Source organism: Puntigrus tetrazona, chromosome 10 (genome assembly GCF_018831695.1).
Source record: "Puntigrus tetrazona isolate hp1 chromosome 10, ASM1883169v1, whole genome shotgun sequence".
NCBI classification, from domain to species: domain Eukaryota; kingdom Metazoa; phylum Chordata; class Actinopteri; order Cypriniformes; family Cyprinidae; genus Puntigrus; species Puntigrus tetrazona.
Window position 1 is genome coordinate 4000412 of NC_056708.1, and position 26156 is coordinate 4026567.

General features: G+C 39.1%; 2 protein-coding genes across 3 annotated transcripts in view; both read left to right on the forward strand.

Annotated features, from left to right (window-relative positions):
- The first annotated feature begins 1387 nt into the window (after window positions 1-1387).
- hmgcs1 (3-hydroxy-3-methylglutaryl-CoA synthase 1 (soluble)) lies at window positions 1388-8959 on the forward strand. 2 transcript variants are annotated; one of them, XM_043250611.1, is made up of 10 exons: window positions 1388-1530; window positions 3628-4085; window positions 4609-4734; window positions 4944-5108; window positions 5293-5461; window positions 5597-5767; window positions 5881-5987; window positions 6337-6462; window positions 6564-6721; window positions 6815-8959. In XM_043250611.1, exons 2-10 carry the CDS (start codon window positions 3638-3640, stop codon window positions 6899-6901), a joined length of 1557 nt encoding a protein of 518 aa, XP_043106546.1. In that variant the 5' UTR covers window positions 1388-1530; window positions 3628-3637; the 3' UTR covers window positions 6902-8959. The 2 variants fall into 2 exon arrangements, with proteins under 2 accessions (XP_043106546.1, XP_043106545.1); XM_043250610.1 differs by lacking the exon at window positions 1388-1530 and adding an exon at window positions 2231-2377.
- Window positions 8960-12622: 3663 nt separating this feature from the next.
- LOC122352388 (talin-1-like) overlaps window positions 12623-26156 on the forward strand; it is a 66609-nt gene continuing 53075 nt past the window's right edge. The window contains 1 exon segment of the mRNA XM_043249801.1: window positions 12623-12794. The gene's annotated coding sequence lies outside the window, so the exon portion shown is untranslated.

The window sequence follows — 26156 nt, forward strand, 5'->3', positions numbered from 1 at the left end:
GTTGTTGTTGGGGAAAATAAATGGGAAAACGCTGTTGAAAAGTGAACAGTGTTTTATAAATCGGCCTGTAAGGATGAGATGCACTTTATACTTAAAAGCCGCTGCTGGACGCAGAAGATACTGCCTCTTTTGACATTCACCTGCCCTTCGTTCAGAGTTATTGTTCAGTTTCTGTTCACCTGCTCGGTTCGTCTCGGCCTGTTGAGCTTTTTAAAGCAGCCGGACATTTCTTTAAAAAGGCACTTTATGAAGCGAAACGCAAACATCCACAGCAACTGTGGAACGTAGCTTGTTCATCTTGGGCTGAAATACCTGTTTCTAGGTGCCACAAGTTGACAAACGCTGTGCGACGCAGATACACGGAAGTTATCAATAAGAATGGTTAAGCAACTAAATATTAGTTCAGTCATTTTAACTGAAGTGTAAACATTTTATAGTTTATAGTATGTGTTTGAGTTTTAAGAGAAAGATGTGGACAGTTTTTTTTTTGTTCTGAACAAATTAAATGTTCGTTACTTTCTGTAAAAGAGACGTGTTTTACAATTGATTGTGTGGTGATTATAATATATTGGAGATATGGAAGTAAAATGTGCACTAAAACTTGCACTGAAGTAATAGCTCACCCAAAAATGTACGTTTTGTCATAATTTACTCACTTTTGAGTAATTTAAGATCTTTATGAATTTCTTTGTTCTGCCAAGCGCGAAGGAAGATGTTTTGAAGAGAGTTTGTAACCAGGCTGTTTTGGATCACCATTGACTTCCACAGTAGGAAAAAATACAATGGAAGTCAATGGTGACTGGTTTTCAGACAGAATTAAAAGTTTTTGGTGAACTTTACCTTTAACACTGCTATTTATTTTAAAACGATAGATAGATAGATAGATAGATAGATAGATAGATAGATAGATAGATACTAGAACACTTCAAATATGAAGCATTTATCTTAATTGAGCAATCAATCTCCTTACACTCTTTAGATGAAATATAATAATACTCTAAATGTGCTGTTGTAGTATTTAAACTAGACTTTTTTTCAGAATACACTTTTTAACATTTTATGGATTACGCTAACGTTATGTCATTCAGCGACCAGTTAATATAAATGTAGCGACCTGATATGTGGCGATCCTCCGATGTGATGCGCTTCATCTTCAAACTCTTGTAGTCATGGAAACGATGTTACGCTTCCCCGCCGATTCGCGCAGAGATGGCGAGTAAATCAGCCGCAAGCCGTGATTGGCTGCCGCTCTCTCGCCATACACCGTCACTCACTCACACCATTGAACCACTATGCGCACCTCGCTCGCGACCCTCCTTCCCGGACCGTTCATTGGCTGAGGACTTAAAGGGACGGGAAAACGAGACCTTCAGAACGACATGTGTGTTTTGATTGGCTGCGTGAAAAGCGCTCAAGAAACAGAAGCGCGCTCTGCACAGGTATCGTCCGCTTACCGTGTATAAATAGTATGTCTTTAATACCGCGTTCAACAAGCTGCTGTCACCTAAAGAACTGAACCCAGCTGTATAGGTAAGTCTGTATATGTGTCTAACAAGTATTTATTTAATACTGAGTTAAAATGTATCTAAATTACTGTTATAAGAAAACTTTAATTAAATTACATTTTAATACTAAAATGACTGACCTCAATAGACTTTCTCCAGTAATCTCGGAAGATTAAATGTAGGTAACGTAGGTAGCATGCATTTGAAAAGTTCTTGTATTACTTTAGTTAAATTATTTGTGCAACAATTATAAACGCTAATTAATAAAACCTTCAATTTAATATACATTTTTAATTAAGATTAAACCGTAAGGAGAAAAAAAAGTAATAAAAAGTTCACTGTTTGTGCAGCTAAAATCTGTCCCAACAGACTGATCCTCCAATCTCATTTATTTTACTGTCAGACTAGTGACTACTAAAAGCCTTCTTTAAACAGTAAAAACACGTTTATTTGAAATAATACTAAGCACGTATTTGTACATTTCTATGGTGAACATACATTTTATGTTGTTATTAATACATTTTTGTTGTTAATTTCTCCACATCATCTAACATTATTTCGCCGTTAATCAAAAGTTAAACTAAGGTAACACAAAATTGGTTAAAAACGCTTTAGTCGTGCTTTATTTCGATTACTAATAACGCATCTCGACTATTAGAATGATAAAAACTCCGCTTACTACGTACGGAGTTTTAATTACGTAGGTACGTAGGCGTACGCGAAACGAGACGCGTTCCTGCGTAAGCGGAAGGTCCGTCCCCATATACTGCTCGGCTGCACACATACCAAATATCTGACCTTATGAGATCTACGGACGGGGCAGCTCTCCGATTCTGACAGCCCGGCTATAGAAACTAATATATGATTGTAAGGTAAGAAAGAGGTCTCGTGTATCTGAAAGAACCGGTAAGTTGTATGTCGGTTCTGCTTGTAGGGTTAGCGGTCTGCTGGTGACACATGTAGGCGCGGTCATCAGTCAGTCAGCTAGTCCACTATAATTACAGCACTACAGCCAAACGAAATACTAGCACATTTTGCTTTTGTTCGTTATTAATAAACTAAAAATTATTATTATTAAGCGAGCCATGAGAGAGCTGCATCCACAAGCTGTTAGCAGAACGCTTCATTTATAGCACGTTATGATCGTGTAGTCAGTTTAAGTATGCTATGATGGGATGATTAAGAGGCAACGATTATTACAGAGGAATCATTCTAGTCTAAACAAGAACGGCCAATGCGTTTGTTTCTGGTTTATATCTTTTTTTGCCATGTTCTGTGTGTAAATAAACGCGTACCAGTAGTGTTTACTTGTTTTGTTCCACATTGAGTGGTCAAGTGTGTTTACCTGACATGGCACGAGACAGGCTGCCCTGTGGAGCCATATCTATGTAGGTTAAAGGTAATGTCCTTTCCCCGGCTGAAGGGTTAATCTCATTAGAGAAGAGCAGAGCCGCTGTGGCTAACAGGCTTTGCCATGTGCCTCTGTGACTTCACTCTTTCTCATATTTTGTCGTTGTGATGTTGTACAGATACGTTCGTTTTTACTCTTTTCATATGCTTGGATCGGTTAACAGATAACATTCGTGCGTATCATTTGACATGTATTTTATTTATACACGCACAACCAGTCAAAAGTTCAGAATATTTTTTTCTTCCTTTTTTTTTTTTTTTTTTTTTTTTTGCCATCTTCAGTGTCACATGATCCTTCGGAAATCCTTCTAATATGCTGTACATTTCTGATTATCAGCGATGAAGAGCTTTTTGCATCAGATGGAACGATAAAGACATTTGTGGTGTCATGTGAGATTTTTGTTTTTAATAAATGCAGTTGTTTGAACTTTCTTTTCATCTAAGAATCTGAATAATAACTTTATAACAAGTCAACATATTAGAATGCTTAGCCTAAGGATCACGTGACAATGAAGACTAAATGCGGAAAATTTGGCTTTGGAAAAGAAACTGTACAGCTCTATTGTACATTCAACAGAAAGCCTTTGGTTTGAGTTGCAGAAGGCATGGGATAACAGTGTTGAAGTGCAACAAAACAGACTGAAACTATAAGAAACCTGTGTTGGCTAAATGATCCGACATCTGTTTTAACGCTTGCATGTTCTTGTCTCAGTCCGTTCAGGATGCCTGGATCACTCCCTGCTGTTTGTGAGGCCTCGTGGCCCAAGGACGTGGGCATCGTGGCCATGGAGGTGTATGTGCCGTCTCAGTATGTGGAGCAAGCGGAGCTGGAAGAGTACGACGGAGTCGGAGCGGGGAAATACACCGTGGGACTGGGCCAGGCGCGCATGGGATTCTGCTCGGACCGCGAGGACATCAACTCTCTGTGTCTGACGGTGGTCCAGCGGTTGATGGAGCGCAGCGGCCTGTCCTACCAGAGCGTGGGCCGGCTGGAGGTGGGCACGGAGACCATCATCGACAAGTCCAAGTCCACCAAGACCGTCCTGATGCAGCTGTTCGAGGAGTCGGGCAACACTGACGTGGAGGGAGTAGACACCACTAACGCCTGCTACGGAGGAACCGCTGCGCTTTTCAATGCCGTCAACTGGGTGGAGTCCAGCTCCTGGGACGGTGAGCTTCTCACTCACACTTCACTGACAAATTGTACCTTATTAAAGAAAATGAATATTATTTTTTTAAAATTGAAATAATTAATATATATAAATTTTGCTTATTGTTCCACAAAAGTACTGTAATCCTTTAACATTAACACCTTATTGAATCAATGGATAACAGTAATATATTTTTTATTGACAGTAAATAAAATGCATATATTAAGAGTATATTTAAAATGAGCATTATCATGCTCCTATGGTCAATAATTTCCTCCTGAATTTTATTATTGCAGAAATTTAAAAACTTAATACTTAATATATTATTATATCAGTAATATTACAATGCAAAACATCACAATGGTCCTCAAACGCACTTCATTATCTTCTATGTAAAATTATATTTGGCTTTGTTTGTTTTTTTGTTTGTTTTTTTATAAGCTCTTATTATTATTCGATCAATTGTGAACCTGGAATTCAAAAGACACTATATCCAATATTGATGGTTAATGTTGAAGTGTTAACACGATCTGATGTGGCAGGTCGTTATGCTCTGGTGGTTGCGGGTGACATTGCCGTTTATGCGACGGGCAGCGCCAGGCCGACGGGGGGAGCCGGAGCTGTGGCCATGCTAGTCGGACCCAACGCTCCTCTGGCCTTCGAGAGAGGTATGAGGCCTGCTGTAACCAACAGCGTTCATGACCTTTGTCACAATAACCTACAGAAACACAACTAAGCAGGTTTTGTTATCTTTCTGATAAGGGTTAAAGTCAACATTTTATTTCCCACTGTAAATACATAACTTGATTTGGTACATTTACTTTTTTTTTTTTTTTTTGAATAAACAAAATTACATTGCAATCACTTATATTAACAGGGCTTCGAGGGACACATATGCAACACGCGTATGATTTTTATAAGCCAGATATGGTGTCTGAGTATCCAGTGGTGGACGGCAAGCTTTCCATCCAGTGTTACCTCAGTGCTTTAGATCGCTGCTACTCTGTCTACAGGAACAAGATCCATGCCCAGTGGCAGAGAGGTGAGCAAATGCATTCTCAAACAATAGAAACCCATCGTTTAGATCGTCTAGCAGTTTTTTTGTTTAGCAGCGCACAATAACAAAATGCACAATAACAAAAAAAAAGTCTGTGTAAAAACGTTGTAATAGTGTCTGATGGCATCAGTTGGTTTTGTTTAAGGCCCCCTCTTGCTTTTTCTTTCAGAGGGTCTCGACAAGCGTTGCGGTCTTGAAGACTTCGGCTTCATGGTGTTTCACTCTCCTTACTGTAAACTGGTGCAGAAGTCTTTGGCTCGACTAATGCTCAACGATTTCCTCTGTCATCCCAGTCCAAACACAGAGAGCGGGCCCTTCGGCGGACTGGAAGCTTTCAGGTTAATATCATCTCAATGTCGGCGATTCGTCTTTAAGAAAGGTCCCACCAGACGGTGACGTAACGCCTTGCACATCGGGCCACTTTTCTTGAATATTTTAACTGAACCGTTTTCCCCGTTTCGTTGTTTTTGCAGAGATGTGAAGATCGAGGACACTTATTTTGACCGAGACGTGGAGAAGGCCTTTATGAAGGCCAGCACGGAAGTGTTTGAGGAAAAGACGAAGGCGTCTCTCCTCATATCAAACCAGAATGGTAACATGTACACGCCATCGGTGTACGGCTGCTTGGCTTCGGTTCTCGCACAGTAAGTGTCACGCGTGCTCCTCGCGCCCCGTCTTATATTACAGCCTGCGTGCTTCTTCAGAGCTGCTGTAAATGCGATGTACTTGTCATTTAATTGTTATTAAATCTCAACAGACATACTCCTCAGCAGTTGGCAGGACAGAGAATCGGTGTGTTTTCGTACGGCTCGGGCTTTGCTGCTACGCTCTACTCCGTCAAAGTCACACAAGACGCTACGCCTGGTACGTACACATGCACAGATTATTAACAGTATTTATTCAAAATAGAAAAAGTTCAAATATACAGTACTATTCAAAGCCGTTTCAACACTGATAATAAATCAGCGTATTAGAACGATTTCTGAGGGATCATGAGACACTGAAAACTGCAGTAGTGATGCTGAAAATTCAACGCTTTATCACAGAAAAAAATTATTTATATATTATAATGGGAAATTGCAATAATATTTCACAATATTACAAGTTTTCTTTCCCAGTATTTTGATCAAATGAATACAGGCTGAATGAGCATAAGAGATTAGAATTACAGTCATTAATAAATCATCTTTATTATTATTATTATTATTACAAGGATCTTCTCTGGATAAGTTGGTCTCCAGCCTGTGTGATTTGCAGGCCAGGCTGGATTCTAGAAAGAAGGTTTCGCCGGATGTTTTTGCCCAGAACATGAAGCTAAGAGAAGAAACCCACCATTTAGGTAATCGAGCGTTTTACATTCTGTCCTTTTTTTCTATGATTTTTGTCTCCGTTTAAATCTTGGACCCGTTTGACGTTGCGACGTTCCTTGCGTTTTCGCAGCAAACTACATCCCTCAGGGCCCGGTAGATGAACTCTTCCCAGGAACGTGGTACCTCACTCGTGTGGACGAGAAGCATCGCAGGCAGTACGCCAGACGCTCGATGAACGATGACAGACCGCTGGAGGCCGGACCGGTCAGTTCCAGCATTGCACCCGAGGTACGTTTTGAAGTACAACTTCAAGTTCTTCCAGATGATTACCTACCTGTGCACCTACAGCTCCTTCTGATTGTGTTTTTCTGTCTTTCTCAGCATATTCCCAGTCCGCTCAAGAAGATGCCCCGCATCCCGACTGCCACAGCTGGCTCTGAGGTGCTCATTAGTAACGGGGATCATTAAGTTTACCTCTGTGAGGTGCACACCATGGCAGGTCACATTGAGGACGCTGATCTGTAAAACGACACGGTAAAAAGGGCCCCGGGAATCCTGCAGCCAGATCACTTATCAATGAGTGATACGAACCTCAAAGCTTTTTAATGTTCCAGGACAGACTCCGCTCGACCGTCACTGTGCTGAAGATGGCAGAGGGTAGTTTGGAAATGAAGTGTTTCTCTGTGGTGAGCTCCCACAAACTGCTGCTCACAGTCGTCTATGCAGAAATCCTGAATTGTTCATTCTTTTAAGTCCAAATATCTACCTGTTGGCATTTCACAGGCTCCATGCTGTCTTTTTTTTTTTTTTTTTTTAAGCATTAAACTAACCGTGTCATTCAAAACAGACATTTAGGAGAAAACATGGATGTCTTGAAGCAGAGCATCCCTTGTTGTTTTTAATTGATCAACGCTGTTTCTATGTCTTCGTCTTTTTTTGCTTTTATAAAACTCCTTTCTAGTCGGTCTTACCACCATGGCCATGTCAGGGAAATGTGCCTGGATCGCATATTAATGAGCCATAAGCTTTACAAATTTTAATTACGTTCACCTGTCTAGTAATAATTGTTTAGTCGCTGCTAAACGGCTTCTGTTAGCGTTCATGTCCTTGGAAATGAGTATCATTTATTTGATTTTCATTCTAGCCAAAGTAGATGGTGTTCGTTTCTGAACTCCAATGAGGAAATACATTTGTGTAAAAGATAAAAACGTGATGACTTAGTGGCAACGTGTTATAGCTATTAAACAATATAATCAGTTAAACTGGTAACATATTTTTGGAAAAAAGCCAGTTTTGAGGATGAAAGTGAGTGAGAAAAGAGCACTTGATTGGCTGATTGTCAGCTGTCCACCTAAAAATAAAAACTGTCATTTACTTACCCTCATTCACTCCAAACCGATACGCACTAAAATATACAAAAAAAAATATATATATATAATTTTCCAAGAGACTTTAGTACCTTAAGGGTCCTATTGGTATGTATATAGTACATATAAGTACAAATGAGTAGATAGAAATACATATTAATACCCCAAAAGGCTCTCTAGCTTTTTTTTATTGTTTATAGGACTAACCATCTTCTGTGCAGCAATAAAAGATAGAATTTTGAGAAATGTTGGCAACTAAAGAGACCTAGTTCCCATTGACTTTCAATGTATGGACAAAAAATAAATAAAATAATCAATGGGAACTGAAACTTTTTGGTTATTCTTCACAATATCTTTCATGATACACAGAAAAATCGGTTATGGAGGTTTGCAAGAACACGAGAGTGAGTAAATGATGACAGATGTTTAATTTTTGGGTGAACTGTGCCTTTAACTCGCTCTTTATTTGTAGATCACAACTAACTCTTAATATTCCTTGAACTGTTAAGAAATTGCAATCCGAAGAATCTTATGTGATCAAATGTTTGACCTGTGATTGTTCCAAACTACAGAGCACTTCTCAGTAATGATACAGCTTATTTAGAGATTTATCGATTTCAAATTTATAAAAGAAGCAATATCAATACTACGGTATTGTAAATGTTAGCACCTTGAAGCTAAATGTTTAGTGGCGGATATATACTAAGCCAAAAGCAAAAAAAAAAAGATTTTATCAGAAAGAATTTATGCTTGATTGCAAAAACACTGATAGCAAGATGGTATTTCCTTTCGGAACATTCTTCAATTTGTGGGTCCATGTTAACACTTCTGCTAATTCATCAACTTTGAGAAGCCTTATTCTGAGCATGTACAGAACACACAAATATATTCTGAAACTGTATAGAGATATATTTCTTTTTCATTCTGCTGCCAGGACATTTTGACTGTAGAGTTATAACTTGAAACGGCCAATGTTTACAAGATGTCTCCCTCAGATCGGTTCATACCAATAATTGGTAAGTAATGTACAGCGCTAACTTATATTTTGTAGGTGGACAAAAACCGCTATGCGATCAGGTGTGATGTGCAGAAAACAAGCTGTAAAGACGATGTGTATCTGATAATATATGAACTGAGGATTAAATGTTGATTTGCTGAACTTTGTCTCTGGGGGTTTGGATTTGAATTCTTTGTATCCACAGAACTACTGCAGAACTTTTATCACAAATATTTACATATTAAACATGGAGCTGAGCACTTGCCTTTGTCAGCTGTTTCTGGCGGTCAGTGTGACTTCGATACAAAGCTGGGTGATGAAGTCCAGTTATGTTGAAAATATGTAGAAATGTAGAAAAGCTTTAAGACACTCCTGGATTGCACCATTCAAAGTTTTGACTTCCTTTTTTGTTTCTGTCACTGATAAAAGTCTGGAAGGTCCCTTTGGTCTTTGGGACTGAGAACTCAACTTCCCTATCTGTCAGTCAAGTTATGTTGTGACAGACTGGGGTCTTGCTTTCCTGATTAGGAAAAAATGGCAATGAAATTTGGCAAGTGGTGAACTAATCCTGAGACACTCCCCGTCGTGTGGGGACCTCTCGCTCCTCTTGTTCCGGCTGTCCCATCCGGCTGCCGGATAATTTGCCTGGGCCATCTCACGGCGGTCCTAGCATTTCGTTTGGTGCGACGAAGGCAGATTAGATGTCGATTACATGGCCATGCTTTCCCGGGCTGCTGTAAGCATCGGGATGAAGGTGTCCAAACCTCCCAGCCCTGAGCCCTCGCGGTTCTTTGGTTCTTTGGTGTCAATCATGAGTCAAGTCATGGATGGCTCCTTTCACAGCCAGAAGCCACTTGTTGCCCCACAATGGCGGGGCAACTCGGGGGTATGTGGACAACCCAGGCTGGGCTATTCTGCGACACTGTCTAGGACTTCGCTTTGCAGTTCTCTGCAGTATAGAAGCAGGCCGAGGTGATCCAGTCAAGGTCAGCACCATGCAGGCTGTTTCGTACATCAATCAATCACTTTTATTTATATAGCACTTTTAACAATACAGATAAAAGCACTGAACAGTATAAATAGAAGAATACAATGTATAATGGGATGTATAAGGGATGTATAATGACGAGACTGAACAATTTGTTATTAAATGCAGAGACTGTCTCTGTAATCAAATCAACGATAATCACTAGAAATTAAGCAACAGCAGCAAGAAACCAAAACCCCATCTATGCAGAATGGAGAAGCTTGGGGAAAAAAAACCTTGGGAGAAACCAGGCTCAGTTGGGGCCAGTTCGCCTCTGGCCTGATGCCCAGCACTTAATTTCCAATTCAATTTTAAACACAGCTATGTCAGATTGTGTAAAGGACTTATTGTGTGTGTGTGTGTGCATCTGGTTCCGGTGATCTGTCCTACAATAACGCCGCTTGTCACAGCTTGCCCTGCTGTCTCCTCCTTTGGAGTTCAAGCTGCTGCAAGCCATCCACATTCTGTTGGAGCTCAATCGCCCAGCCAGTGCGTTATCATGACAGCTTACGCTCCCCAGGGAATGGTGAATCCATCCCAAGATGACGATTCGGAGAAGCTTAGGTAGATCTGCTACTTGTGAATCCTCCCACTGCCAGCTATTTTACTCCCAGAGAGAGGCCTCCTTCGGCACAGATGCACACAGCTGGCCTCGGGCTCTACTCAAGTATGCCTTTCTCCCAGTGAGCCTGCTTGCACAGACCCTGGGCAAGATCCAGCAGGACAAGGAGCAGGTCTTGCTGGTTGCGGCATACTGGCCCACCCCGACATGGTTCCCCAAACTCATTCTCCTCGAGCAAGCCCCTCCCTTGCGAATACCTCTGAGGAAGGAAATCCTTTCCCAGGGGTTAGGCTCTGTTCGACACCCGCATCCGGATCTCTGGAACCTCCATGTGTGGCTCCTGGACAGGATGCAGCAGACTTGAGGGATCTACCACAGGCTGTCGTGTTGTGACATTTTGCAAGTTGTGACGGGGTTCGGATTGTGCCATTTTCCACGGACCCCAGTCTGTCGTCACAAAATAACTCGTAGTGACTCACAAAAAGGGAATGTATCGGTTACGTATGCAAAACCTGTTAAGTGGTTACACCTGTCACCTATTTAAACCAGCGTGACAGGAAGTGGCCAAGCAGAATCTCAGGCCCCACTGTGGTTGGGTTGTGCCCTTCTTGATAGAAGTCGTGGTAAGAAGAACTTTGCGTAAAGTTGGTAAACGAATGAATGTACAATTTTCTTATTAGGTTGTGGGTTCATTTGGATGACACGTGGAAATGTCAGTTTGTGAAAAATACTGTATATGGAAATAATATTTCTAAAACGAATAAAACTCAATTGTACAACAACAAAAATAAAGTTCCCTATCGAACAATCACTTCATGTTGCGCGTGGAGTTTACTCCCATTTATCTTGTTACTGAAGCATGATTGGAACATTTGTGTAACTGCACAAACCAATGGGGTTTCAGCTCGGAGAATAAATCATGCGACTACTGCTCAATCGCGGTAACAACTTTACATTACTCATATTGGTCTGCTTTACTAGAGTACACAGACCTACAGCGCCACCTGCTGTTTTTGGGGTGTCGAAATGAACGCTTTATTAACCCGTGGCCTAGTGGTTGAAGAAATGTGGTACACGTACAATAATAAGTGCTTATTTTTAAACTATTGTAGCCTGGTCAGGTCGTAACCGCTGCGGAGTAACATATACCTGCGTGAATCGCCATAGACATAAACTTAAAGTAGTTCCGGTAACAATGTTCTTCCGCGGGATGCGCGTGGTTCTGTTTAAAAACTGCGGAGTGCAGTTCTGTGCCAAAAGTTGCATAGTGCTGCTTTAAAACCGACATTATGTTGCTTCTCTAATTTTGAATGTAGTATAGCCGAAATCCCAGCACAGATATTGTCTTCATCTTATGTGTGGGCTATTTGAAACGATTGATTTAGTCACTGTTCCATATTAATTCCGTTGTCTGACAACAGATAAATATATATAAATCAATTATTGGTAATTTAGATACATTAGCTAAAGTATATGTGGGCATAAAGTGGCAAACTAAGGTAATAATAAATAATAAACGTACATTCTGCATGTTCAGAAGAAGTGAGCTGTCCTGTGTGAAAATGTAAACAGGCTTGTCTCAGGGAAAATAAAGTAAAGTAATGGCAACCTGGTATTTCTATGTCCTATTTTTATGTGTGTAGTAGATATGAACAAGTTCTTTGAAAAATATATATGACCTTTGAAATATGCAGTCTTCGTGCTCTATAAGTTAACTATGGTTTCACTAATAATAAATAAATATTGCATAAAGCATCTATTCATGTCAATGCCCATGTCAACTGGAATATTAAAAACTTGAAAATGATTCATTTAAGGTACATTTAGGACAGATAAAAATGTATTATTAATCGCGTTAACTCACGACAATCGTGATTAATAAATATTTTAATTAGATTATCAGCCCTAATAACTGATTTTGACTATCGAGGTGCAAACGACATATTCGACACAAGATGGCGCTATAATCGTGGCGCTTGTTCCGCCAACAACATTTAAAGCTTTTTTGATCAAGTAAAACCGTATTTCGACTTAAAATAACGTCACTGAATTCATTAATTTTTTGTCTGAAATAAAAAAAAATTAACCGTTTGAGATCTAAATGTGCTACATTCGTACATTGTGTCGTTTCCGGACGTAGTGAACTAATTACGAGGAAGGATAAAACAAATTGTGAGTAAATAATTTGAGTGGTCTGAGGCGAGTCAGCGATGCGTGCGTGCCTGCGCGCGCGCGCACTGCAGGGTGGAGTTTAACGTAGCGCCTCAAAGCAACGGTGCAGAAATCACTTCTGTTCTGACATTACATACCAGCATTTACTCAACACAAACTTTCTGCTGGGGGACAGGGATTGCTAACGTATTGGTTATTGTCCGAAGGAGGACAGCTAGCGATCGAAGAAAGCTGAGGTAAGGACTAAAAACTAATTCCATCCACTTGAGCTAAAGCTGCTAAACTTTTTCAAGAGTAGGAAGTTTCCTTCCGATGCGAAGATCTTAAAAACTCAGACATTGGTAAACGGTACGACATTGAATTTATGCGTTAAAGGAGGTTTGGGTCACAGCGGTATTGCAAGAAAACGCCTCGGCTTGGCGATTATTGTGTAGAAGCTGCGAACAAGGCTTTAGAGGAGACTTCAGCTCATAAAAGTTCACTTTTTTTTCCCCCTCGTCAGGCGAATATGCTGCATGGTTTATAACGGAAGAAACGGCGTTTAACTGTTAAAAGCGCTTTTAAAAAAAATAACCTACATTTTGCGTGTTCTACCCTTTAAGTGGTTTATTATGGTGGCCTACAGCTTTGCAAAGTCTGAAGTGTAACAGTCGCACGTCACGGAAGAAATGAAGCCTTGAGGTACTGTAACTGTAAAAACTTGAAGAGAAACGCGGCCTACAGCGACTGGACTAACGTTGTTCCGTCACCAGTTAAGATGGGCTGTTACTCCTGTCACGGTTTTGCTGTGAATCATGCATAAACACAGACGGCCCAAATATGTCGAAATGAACGTCGGAATATTCCATACGTTTATATTTACTGCGAAGTTGGGACAGTTCGCAAGTGTGACTTGAACAAATAGAATGTGTCCGTGTTTGTGTGAATCATTAGGCTTTTTGTCTTTCTTTTGCAATGCGTCTGAAGTACAGAGTGCTTTGATAGAGGAAGTTGTGCTGGAGGAATATGCGCCCTCGGGGCTGACATAACTGAGCTTAGCTCGGGTGTGGTGAGAGACATGAAACTTGCAGGAAGAAACAATTGCATGACATTATCGAAGCTGTTATTAATCTAATCCTGGATCGAGCGTAACTGTTCTGTTCAACGGCAAAGACGTTGCACTAGATTCTGTCAGTTGTCGTGGTTTCTGTTCTGAGCAGCAGTGTGTTGGTGCTTGAAAGCACATTCAGTTCAATTACAGCTCAGAGGCTCTTATCTGGACATCCCATTCGTTTTTGAAGCAGTAAATGGGTTAAAGAATTCCACGCCAAATGTTCTGCATGCTGAAATCTGGTCACAGTTGAGCAAAAGCACTGTAATGCATTACAAATGTAATAATAGTGAGAAAATATGTCCAAACCTGTACAAAAAAAAAAAAAAAAAAGTGTTAATGTGTTTTATGTCATATTTGATACGTCAAGCATCCCTGTAATATGATGTAGTGAAAACATGAAGCTTAAAAAGTGCATAATTTTAATTCGGAGCAAAAAGAAATTCTGACAGCTTGTAACCTAAATCAATGAAATCTTTATGACAGTTTACATAAAATACATAGGAATATCAGTTGCTCTTTTTTTACGCCCAATCACTTTTTTTGGTCCCAATAATATTTTGTTATTATTAAAAGTTGCTTAGTTTTATGATTGATGCTCTGCGGTTTTATTTTTTAAGGTTTGTAGGATGCAGTGAGATGCAGTGTAATGTAGTGATGTTTGAGAGATTAACGCATTTTTTTCTTTTTACATTTTGATCATGTTGTTAATTTAGTTATATCATGACATTTTTTTTGGAGAAGATCTGCCCATGTGTTTTCTGGTATTGTCTTTAAGAAATCCTAAGACCCATGTCTGTAGTGTTCTTCTTTATTAAAAGCGAGGACACACACACACACACACACACACACACACACAGAGTTTGGTGCAGTGTGAATGATGTTGCAGACAGGCTCAATGCGGCCAGCAGCATGTTTCTCTGCTCCCACCCCAGCACGTAACAAGCTTGCCATTGAAGGCACACTGGGTAGAATTGTGGTGGGCTTCAGTGACATGAAGGGTCCCTTTGTGTTCAGGGGTCTGAGAGGGTGTAGAAACGGAGCGGATGATGACCTGTTCGTCCTAACTAACTCAATCGTTCGCGTCAAACAAGCTCACGTGATACATGAATAAAGGCCTTAATGAAATCTGTTCATTAGATACAATTATCATGACTCTTCAGAAGAAGCATTTGGGTTGCTTGGATCACTGGAGTCATTATGAAGGTGTCAAAGTTTTGGTGAAATTGATCTTTCATTGGAGGGACAGAGGTCACAAGGGTTCATTGAAATGAAAATTAGATTTTTCCTGCCACCATCACTGGTGCAAATTCAGAGTTGCTGTGTTTTGATTGGTCACGTGTTATTGCATCAATGTCTTTAATGTCAAGCGTTTAAATGCACCGTGTTTGGAAGGATACGAATGCGATGAGAGAAAAAGCACACTTCTGTCTGTTTGGCATGCAAAGACATATTTTTTTTTGTCATTTTGAAGCTGTTCAACTTCCAGCACATGCAAATAAGATATCAGTACATTTTTTTTACATTTCTCCTTTTGTGCTCTGGGCAATAAAGAAAGTGCCAGTTTGGGTCAGCAGTGTGAATAAAGACGTTTCAGACGCGGCCGAAGTATCCTTTGACAAGGATAGTTTATGGATGAAGTCTTTTTGGTTTGTGCTGCTTTGTCTTTAAGAAAATCAAAGAAATGGATAACCCCCTATTAATTAATGGGTGTTTAAGAAGTGACACAGTTGAACCGTATGAATGGTCTTGGTGGTGGTGCTGCTGAATTCTTCTGAAGGAACAGGATGTGCTCTGTCATTCCCCGGGGAAGAGCTGCACTAGTAACACTGACATCAACACGCAAGAGGATCTTTTACTGGTGGGACAAAACGACAATTCTGCATTCAATGTGAAGCATGTACTTTTAACAGACTGGGTCCAACTATTAGACGTTTAATGTCTGTTAATCATCAATTAAATCCGTAATACTAGTTTACGATTCATGCAGCATGTCTGTTTGAATAGGGGACAGGTGTTGGATTTATGTCCTGGTGTGTGCATCGTGGCCTACGCTCTCTCCCGTTTAGGACATCTGCACTGCTGGTTTGTTTCTCTTGCCAGTATTTGGAAGCAGCCATATTTGGTCAAAGCAACTTGGTCTGTTATTCCAGTGGCAAGGGAAATCTTTGGAGGCCAATTCTATTGCCTCAGCCTCTAAAATAGTGACGTTGTATTCGATCAGAAAACTATGGTGTCTTATATCAATTAATCCTGTTTGACAGGACACTGAATAATTGTCTGAAACACAAATACTGTCTGATCTACTCGTGTAGAGCTTTAATAGATAAGTTACCTCATAACATCTTAACTGGATCTGAATAATTATTCAACATTGTTGACGCTTGAAGTAAATGTAAAATGTTCAAAAGTGTTATATTTAGATTAGTGAATGCTTCTTCCTCTTGATCATTTAACATTTTGTCTGTGCTCTTGTTTTCTTTATAATAGCCTACATAGTTATATTCATGATTTGTTTTCATTGCCTTCGAATTGCACATTGTTTCAGCAAGATGATGGAAATAATGGATTAAAATGTATTTCTTGAAACTATTTTTTAAAATAAAGCTGGTAAATTTAATTTAGTTCTGAAAATAATAATGTTTCAGTTCTAAACATACAGTCCAACCTAATAACCTAATGCAATCTCTTAACTGAGGGAAAAGGCTAAATTAATTGTCGATTTATTTATAATGATTAGATCAGTCGACTTTCAAAATAAGTAATTGTTCACTGCAGTCATGAACAAACGACTCAAAAGTTCCACAACTTGCTGTATCTGGAGTTCACGACACCTTGCATGGATGGATGTTGATAAAAATACACATCAGCAGTGGCTGCTGGAGATGTTCTCATGTGTTGCTGGATTGCTTTCCATAAAGTGACTTTAATGGTATACAGAGCAGCTTTGAGTGTCTGCTTCTGGAGAGGTGTGGGATATTTGGGATAACCAAACATGTCATAACTGCAGTGTGAGCACATGCTTATTAAAGGGTGAGTGGAGAAACTGCTGAGTTCAGGTAAAAAGGGCTTGCTCCAATGCAACATATATCATTTTTATCAATGCATTTTGTTATTGAATTATAAGTCGAACTTTGTATGTTCGCTATCTTGGTGAATTGTTTTTTGGCTTTTGAAATGGATCCTTTATTCACATATGTAAATGTGTTAGATATAGATTTTAATATCTGCTCCAGTAACGTTAGCCAGAAGCTGTGACATAGGAGAGAAGCTCTGTGCTGTAGCAAATGGTTTTTGTGTGTTAGCGAGAGACAACAGCTGCGTTTCTTAGATGGCTGCATAGAAGACCAGCACATGATGGTAGAGCAACTGAAGACTTCCTGTTTGTGTGGGAAACTGACCAGAGGAATGTGGTTTCATATAACCTGGCCTATCTTCCCATGATCCATGAGATGTCACCTCACTACAGACACATCTGAGGATGCAGATCAGTGCAATCTCTAGTAGAGATTTAGAGTAGAGTCGGAGTTCAGTATGCGTCCGGTTCTAAAAAACGAATTCTAAAAAAGCTGACAGTGTTGTCGGCAGCATCGAACAAAAACGCTGTGCTCGAACACTCTACACAGACTACAGCTGATGGCAAACCAAACATGCATGAGATGGGTTAGCTTTCTATATTAGCAGCTATCAATAGTAAATATTCATCATTCAAAACTGAACCTGGTCGATGTGAGCCTGAGGAGAACACACCAAACAAAGGAAGTAGCCTGATTACCGTCGGCCCGATGAGAGCCAATGGCCAGCTGTCCGCTTGGTGTGTCCCGCCTTTAAGTCACCATTATTTGGATGATGGCCAAGTGTTTTCTCCAAACAAAGATGGACAGCGTTCAAATGTTTTATCCACAAGAGTGTATTTCCTGTCCTGTTCTATTTTCGGTACTTAAGTTTGGTCACAGCTGCTTGTCTGAATGCACATTAAGCATATTAATCTCATTTCAAGGTGTCAAGCCAACAAACACACACCTGCCTGTAGAGATGCACTGAAATGAACATTCTAGGCTGAAACTGGACATAAGTCTGAATATTGAACAAATTTGCATGTGTATTACGAAACATACCATTATGCAATTTATTTATTAATTGTTTAAGGCCATTTAGCAATTTTAATCATCATACAGTAACTGGCAACAACAACCTCTTCCTATTCTCATTGGCGACATGAGATGCATTGTTAAGCTGTTGGTGCTTTGTGCTTATAGTGATTAATTATTTTTTTTTCTTTCCCTTACATTTTTAAATGCCTCCACATTGTCAACATGTTTGCAGTATTAGTGGGCTCCTCTGTTTGATCACGTCACGTTGATCCCTACCTGCCTGAGAGATTTCTAGAAAGATACACTTGCTGCTTATTTACACATACTGCCATTAAAAATAACGTATATATTGCAATAAGTACCACCGATCCACCTGCTACATGATAGTTCACGAGAAACATTTTTTTACATGAGTTTTACTAATTTTCTGACAACGATCATGATCTTGAGAGAAAAGAATGGCCTATGGCTACATAATGCTGATAATACATAGGTCTGTAAACTAGCTGTCAAAAGTATGGAATAAAGCTTTAATAAGGAATAAGTATAGAATATTGAAGCTTTTGTTTTGTTTTGTTTTTGAAAGAAATGACTTATGCTCACCAACATTATCATGCAGATGTTTAAGGTAAGTAGAATAAAAAAATACAGTTTTATTTAACAAAGTTGCATTACATTGTTTAAAAATAACAATAAAGGCATTTCTAAATTACTGAAGATTTACGTTTCAAATTATTGCTGTTTAAAACTTGTATTCATTAAAGATTTTATAACAGTTTCTAGTGCTAGTACTGCTATTAATAATTGTGCATCATCATAAAATAAATGCTGCTTTAGTGTGTGGGAGTGTTTGTGTTGTTGTTGTTGTTTTCTAAAAACAGTTTAACATAATTGTTCCAATCTTTTGACCAGTCTAATTCCAATTATATGAATAGATTAAACAACATCACCAATCATGGCAGCATGACACCCAAATCTGGCACTTGCCAAAAGGACGAGAATCCTATGGAAACGGTACACCCTCTGCACTAAGTTAAGACACTGTTAACAATTAAAATAGATTTTGCAATTTGCTGTCTGTTATTGTAGCACTACATGTACTGTACACTATAACTTAGCAGTAGCTTTGAGCACACATTAGTCACATAAGAGCGGATACGCCTCTCATCATTTGTGAATTCTTTTATGCAAGTTATCATCAGATGGTGTTTACACTAAATATGATTACACCAAGATCAGTTTACACACACACAGAAACACTTGTCTCTTTAGTTTTTTTGGGTGTGTGTTCACATTTAGATTGCCAGTCTTTCATCGTATGTCCACATTTAATGTAAGAGGAACAGGAACAGAAATCCTCAGCATCTGCGTTCACATGTGCTGAGGCTTTTTGAAGTCTGACTGGCTTTTATCATGGTGCTGATATGGCCGTGTGGTGCTGATCTGGCTTTAGAGGAAGCTATTCTGTGCTAATGTGTGCAGTAAGATTAAATCGGCTGGATTTGTGCTGCAGATTACATGCCAGCAGATGTTCAGCGTTCCTGCAGAAGTCATCAGATGCTTAGATCACACACCACTGTGGGAATTCACAGTTTGATGGCACTGTGGGGCTTAAGACCACACACCGATCTGACCATCGGCCAATATCAGGCCATCGTCGAGAGCCTTGTTGACCTAGTTGTCGTCCTGTATTTCCACAGTCCTGGCTTTTTGAATGAGCAATACAGACTATTGGCATCTGCTGGTATGGAGAGTTATTTCCTCTTACACAGAAGCAGAAAGGACATGCTGGTTGGTTGTTGGCTATAGCCTCTGCGGTGTGTTTAAATGCGTCGGCCCACTTACATTAGTTTCTTCGCCCCTAGTTTCTGTTTGGTGTGGTATAGTGCCTTGCACTAATATTGGCAACATCTGTGAACATGCGCAAAAACCAAATTCAAAAAACTGTATGTTGTTTGTCCCTTTGGTCATATTCTCAAAAATATTTATCCCCCTTTTTAACAAAATAAAAAAATAAAAACAGAATCGCATGCAATTGGGACTTGCCACCGCACTTGCACATCATTGCCTTCCTGTTGGTTTTGATTGCTTCCATTGTTCTCATATGTAAGTCTCTTCGGATAAAAGCATCTGCTAAATGATTAAATGTAAATACTTAATTGCCTGCATGCTTTGCTTTACAGTTATTTCATGGAAAAAATAGAAGTCAATGGCCGCCATCAGTTGTTATTTTTTCATATATAGAACAAATCAAATGTGCAACACAGGGCTTGTGTGCGGTGTAAATACATGCTGATTTTCCAAATGATTTGACTGTGTATGTGTGCGTGTGTGTGACCTCTGTGTGACACTCACACAGCACACTTCATGCCTAACGGGCCGTCAGACTCTGCCCCACATACATGATGTTAATACATACAAAGTTATCATGACAGCTGACTCCATCCTGTAGCGAACTGACATGTCACTCAGATCTGAGACGCCGTAGCCTGCCAGGAAAGATAGAAATGGTGTCACGGACACTCTGAACTCTGCATGGTTTAAGCACTGTTTTAATATCTTTGAACACCAGAATTCAACAGTTAACAGTGCTCACAAAAGGACATGGAGCTGTTTTCACAGGACACTGCTGACAGATCACACATCACTATGCGTTTTATGAAGCGGACATTGAGAGAACATTCCAGATACATGAAGAAATCAACTGCGCTATAAGTCAAGTCCAGTCAAGTCAGTTTTATTTGTGCAGCACTTTTCGCATTACGAACCGTTTGAAAGCTGCTTAACAGAAACAACTTAATGCTCAGTCCACACTGAGCGTCACAATAGGACTTATAGGATATTCATTATATATTTGCAATTGTTCTGATGCGCTTTAAATCTTTTTTTGTGCTTTTGACAGTGTTTCAGGTATTACTGATTGCGTTTTGGTCTCTATGTTTTAAAACTTAGAACTGTACTTTTTATTAGGTGATATAATGTTAATATACCAAGCCACTTCTGCTTTTATGTGTACTAAAAACCACTATGAAATTAAAGGTGATGAATTAGGCCACATGGTAAATAAGATTGAATGAATGTTTTATTTAAATATTGTTAGAGTGAACTACCAACTGTACCAACTTTCTGAACACTGAATCTTCACTTTTACATCATTACAGCTGTGCATTCGCAGCTTTTTTTCATTGATTTATTGCGTTAAATGACATTTGTGTAGTGTTCTGCACGTATGTTCATTACAGCATTGCCTATGAAAATTTGTCTTCCATTAGCAGTTCACCTTGTGGTTTTTCCAGAGAATTCCTCCGTTGTTGATTTTCCCAGAGCTGCTGGACCAATAAAATTTGTAACAGTAGGAGTTTGGGAGGAGATGCTGTTGAGGTTACACGAGGATGCTGGGATGGATTATACATCCCAGTGTTCGAAGAGGGGCTGTCCACTCTGGGTATGGAAGAAATGCTGCAGAAATTCTTGAAAGAAAAGAAGAAATGACACACTGAGTCATAGGGGAAACTCCTGTTTCCCAATCTTCTGTCATGTTTAAATGTGTCACTGAAGGCTCCGGATGATTACAGTATTTGCTCTAATGTGAAGTGAAGTCTATTTTTATGTTTGACTCTTGAGTCTTGCATGAATGACAGTGGATTAATCAGGGATTCAAGTATTAACAGCAAGAGAGCAGCCTGTGTGCTTGTGTACGCGTTCACGCGTGTGTGTGGACGAGTGCCTGGACATTAATAGACAAAATATAATTGTGAAAACAATTATATTTGCTGAGTGTTTATGGTCAGTATTGCCATCAAGACAAAATATGAATATGTTTTCGTAAGCTGTTTTGTAAGGGTTATTAAATGCGAAGAAACATGTTTGTGACTTTGTGATCATGGATTGAGTAATTTTTACAGTACATTACACAGTATCTTGATCTGGAGCTTGAAATGTAATAATAAATATTTATATAATAAAATTACCATGTGGTAATACCTTTTATTGAAAGTTTGCTACATAAATGTGTATTGTGAATTGAAATTGACTTTATATAATGTAAAGCAGTTTTGTCTGCTGATAGCCACAGTTGTGACCCACGACCCTCCAGTTGAGAAAACCTCCCCGTTCTTTTGGCTCACTCCATGTTGTTAGCTTGATTACAGAGCATGTTGCTAGCGCATGATGTCACAAACTGCACAGCCACTTTATCAATATCGACGTCGATACCGATACAAAGATCGGATCGGAGCATCCCTACATTAAGTCGAACACACCTAGTATATGCCAGTTACACTCAGAGATGTGGCTCACATGTCAGTTGTGTGAAAGCATCCCAACACCTTTAAAAGACAATTACTGGTGAGTTTTTGTTTTAAAATGAATATGATCCTCGTTCTACAGGCATTTCCACAGCTTTTCTGAAAAGAGATTTCTCGATAGGCTACTACTCAACCAAAAATGAATGTTGTGTGACCATTCATGCACACTGTAGCATTAGGCTACATTTATATTATGCAGTGTTTGTAACTATAATAATGAATAACGTCCGATTGCCATGTGTTTATGTGTCATGTAATGACCAAAATATCAGTCAGAACTGCAATCATGGAAGAGAAAGCTGCTAATATTCATCAGTAAATCCATGGAAAATTAATTGAAGTGATGATTCTGTCTGAGCTATATGTATTTTAAAATGAACACACATTAGTGTAAGGGCTGGTTATAACAGATTTGTAAATTGAAAACTATTTGAACTTTATTAAAACTACTTGCACTCATTTATTTTAGTTGAGCAAATGTAATCTTGTTAAAAACTGATTTCATAAAAACTGGTATCAAAAAAGGTACCGTTAAATTGTTGAAGCAGCCCTAGTACCCAGTTGGGTAGTGTATTGGGTAATATATACCTAGTATACAGTGGTCATAGTTATATGTGTGTCTGTGTTATGAACACGTATGTGCATGATAAGAGCAACCTCTGACCTTCCTCAAGCTCTTTCCATTCTTTACACTAGCTCAATTACAGTTCTGGACCATGCAGGAAGTATGTGTGTGTGTGGCTCAGAGGTCATGTTCACTAAGGCAGTCAGACAGATTGAATTACAGGAGCTCTGACTGTGATCTGGTGCCTGCATTGTCTGCTGTGACATCAAAGGACTAAGATCTCAGATGTGTTCATGAGGTCTGGGATTTAGTTTGCTGAACCGCGTTGTATCTGCAGTAACTCGGGGTAGTTTAGTGAAACCAAAAGTGTGTTTCGGTAGTAACATACCACAAAACCCCATTAAACGGAGTGGAGCGTGGGAAACATCACAACAGCTGCATGAATGTGTTTACACTAGTGGTGCACTTCGCAAGTACATCAGAAATGTAACGGCACCAACTACTGCAGTGTGATGCACTTTATGCTGGTCACAGTATATATGGTAACAGTTTAATATTTGGAGCAGACGGTAAACTTTTAATTGTGTGTGTGTGTGTGTGTGTGTGTGTGTGTGTGTGTGTGTGTGTGTGTGTGTGTGTGTGTGTCTATTTAGTAATCATAAAACGTGTATATAATTGAAAATAGTTTTATATATATATATATATATATATATATATATATATATATATCACAATTTTAATATTCTACTGTAACATAAAAATGATTAAGCATTCAGTAATAATTTCATAAATATACATTTTCTTATTGTGTAGTGACATTTGCAATCACAAAATCAGTTTTTAACCAAACAATTTTATTAATTAAAAATGAACAAATTTTTTTGCAGCCCTGTTATTACATTTTTAAATGATATTCTAATTGATCAGTGTGTGCTGTGTCACTGAAGGAATTTTGTGAGAATTTCATGTTCGTGTAATTAAAATAAACATCAGAACTAGATGATTAGGTTATGGCTCTTAATATCAAATATGAGTGTTTGTGTCAGGCTTTGCCTCTCAGTAGCGGAAGTGAAGTTTTAATTGCAGCTTAGGTCAGGAACTTCCTCATCTGGGCCTTTCTAAATAGGGAGAGTCTAGCTACAGGAAGGAACATTATAAGAACAATAATATCCATGCCAAGAAAAAACTCTGACCTGATCTAGAACTTCTAAGAAATAGACATTATTTTAAATGTCCTTCGACTAAATATTGAGGTAACTCTTGAGTTTCGAAGACGTGAGTGCAAAAATGTATTGACAGCTGAAAGTTATTCACACCCACCAAGGCTTGATTAGTCCATACATTTGTTTTCTGTACATTAGTATCAACTCATTCCCTGCTTTTCCATGAGCTAAACAGTCCCTCCCTTCCTGAGCTCAGCTGTAATTGCACAGGATGTGTGCGAGCACGTGCTCCTCTGCGCCTGCAGATAGCCGAAATTCCCTTTTATGGCAGTGAAGAGCCTTTCAAACAGGAAATGACGTCACTGCATGCTGGGCTAGAGCGGGAGCTGCTACTACTGCACTGCATTCCACACTGAGAGACGGCACACACTGGGTTCCAGAGCAGATCCTGATCGATTCCAGTGGGATCTGTACTTGGACCGAATTGATACTCGTGTCGTGGTTAGGTCGAGTGTGGACCGAGGTTGTCATTCTTAAGAAGGATTTGCGTGCTTTGTCTGAGGCACACACGGCTCCGAGGATGGCTGTCGTTACCGTTACTCACACATGAGTCAGTAGACAGACAGTCAGTTTCACAGCCGCTCATGAGTTTTGGGTGCGTTTAGGAAATGAGCTGGTAGGAGTATTCACCACTCAGCATCACTCTGGTCTTTAATTGTGTTAAACATTAAATGAAAGGGGAGTCCACCATCTGATGTAGTCAGCATGACGATATTTTCAAGGGAAACAGGATGTTCAATTTAAAAAACAACAACATGTCATTTGAATCCGATGAGGAATGATTAAGGAATAGTAAAATGATAATAGATAATAAAGCAAATATCGATGGATACACAGAGCTGTATACCTATTTATTTTCAATTAATATTTTTGCAGCTTATATAAAATCTGAAATACAGTCTACAATATTTCAGGCAGTAACATCTAGAAATGCCATAGTTATTAATTTAGTTAATAGTGACCTTGAGCAGTCAATTCTGTTTTAATTTAAATTCTTCTGTTTCGTTTAATGATTTACAGAAATGTTAATATTTAATAAGGAACAATAGTGCTCCGTGAAGTGTTTTATTTTCCCCCAGAAGTTCAATGTTGTCAGTTTATTTATTATTTTTTGCATTTTTGCTATATTTCTGGATTATGTGTTCTGCGTTATGATTTAACACGTATTATCAAAAAATAGTGATATAATAATCACATAATTGCATGAAACGTTTTAAGAATTGATTTAATCTTTTAAAATCGGGTTCAATTCAATTTGTACCAACAGCAAATGTTGTGTATTGAATTGTGTAATAAAAATTGTTATTGTTATACAAAAGTAATAATGATTTTTTTTTTCATTAAGCCAAACTTTAATTTTGCTGATTGTAGTGAAGACCTTTGACCTTCTGTGTGTGTTGATACTTGAGCGTGTGTGGTGTAACTGCTGATTGCTTACACAAAGACACCCGGAAAATATTTTAACAACAATCATTCTGCATTTTAATATTACAGACACTAATCCATATCAGAGCTATTTGAAAAATTTTGTGACACTCCACGTTATTCGATAAATTATGCAACTGTCACATTTTTCACACTGTGGAACTCCTAGAGTCCTGAATGTTATTGCTTTTTCTGTTATAGTCTCATTTCCTGTAGTTATCAGTTGCATTGTACCAGCATGCTCTACTGCAGTGGTTGTAGATGTGAGCTAATTCTCCTCTGTCTGTGGCTTCATGATAGGTTTGAGTCAGAATAAATAGCCAGTGAGCAGTTGGTCCAGTGAGCTGGTGTGAGTGCGGCTCGATCTGTCAGCACTTGATTAGCTCGCTCCGTGCCACTTTAAACAGGTGACAACTCGTCTCGGCTCCTCAAACGCATGTGTCAGTCGTTTTAGGTGTCCCGAGGGCTAGTTAACACTCTCATGGGCCTGTTTGTGTGAATGCTGATGAAACCGTCATTTTACAATGACTTGCCGTTCTTTATTTAAAACTGTGAGAATAAAGCGTTATATAATATGCTGTTGGAAAAAATGTCTTCGAAGGATTGCATTTCATGACCCTTACAGCCTTCAACGATTGGTTGTTGTTAACGACACAGCTCAAAACACCCCGGAGCTGTTTTTGACCAACCTGTGAAACATTTTGAGTCCGTATGCATCAGATCACAAATGTGGGGGTTTGAGAAAATAATGAATGAGAAATTTGAGAAACTGGAAGTTGTGCGTCTCATTTGACTATACGCATTTATATAGTTTATCTGACAAAATATTTTTCCAAAAACACATTTATTAGAATGCTTCCTGTATATGATTAAGGAGCTGTTAAAGCCCGTTCA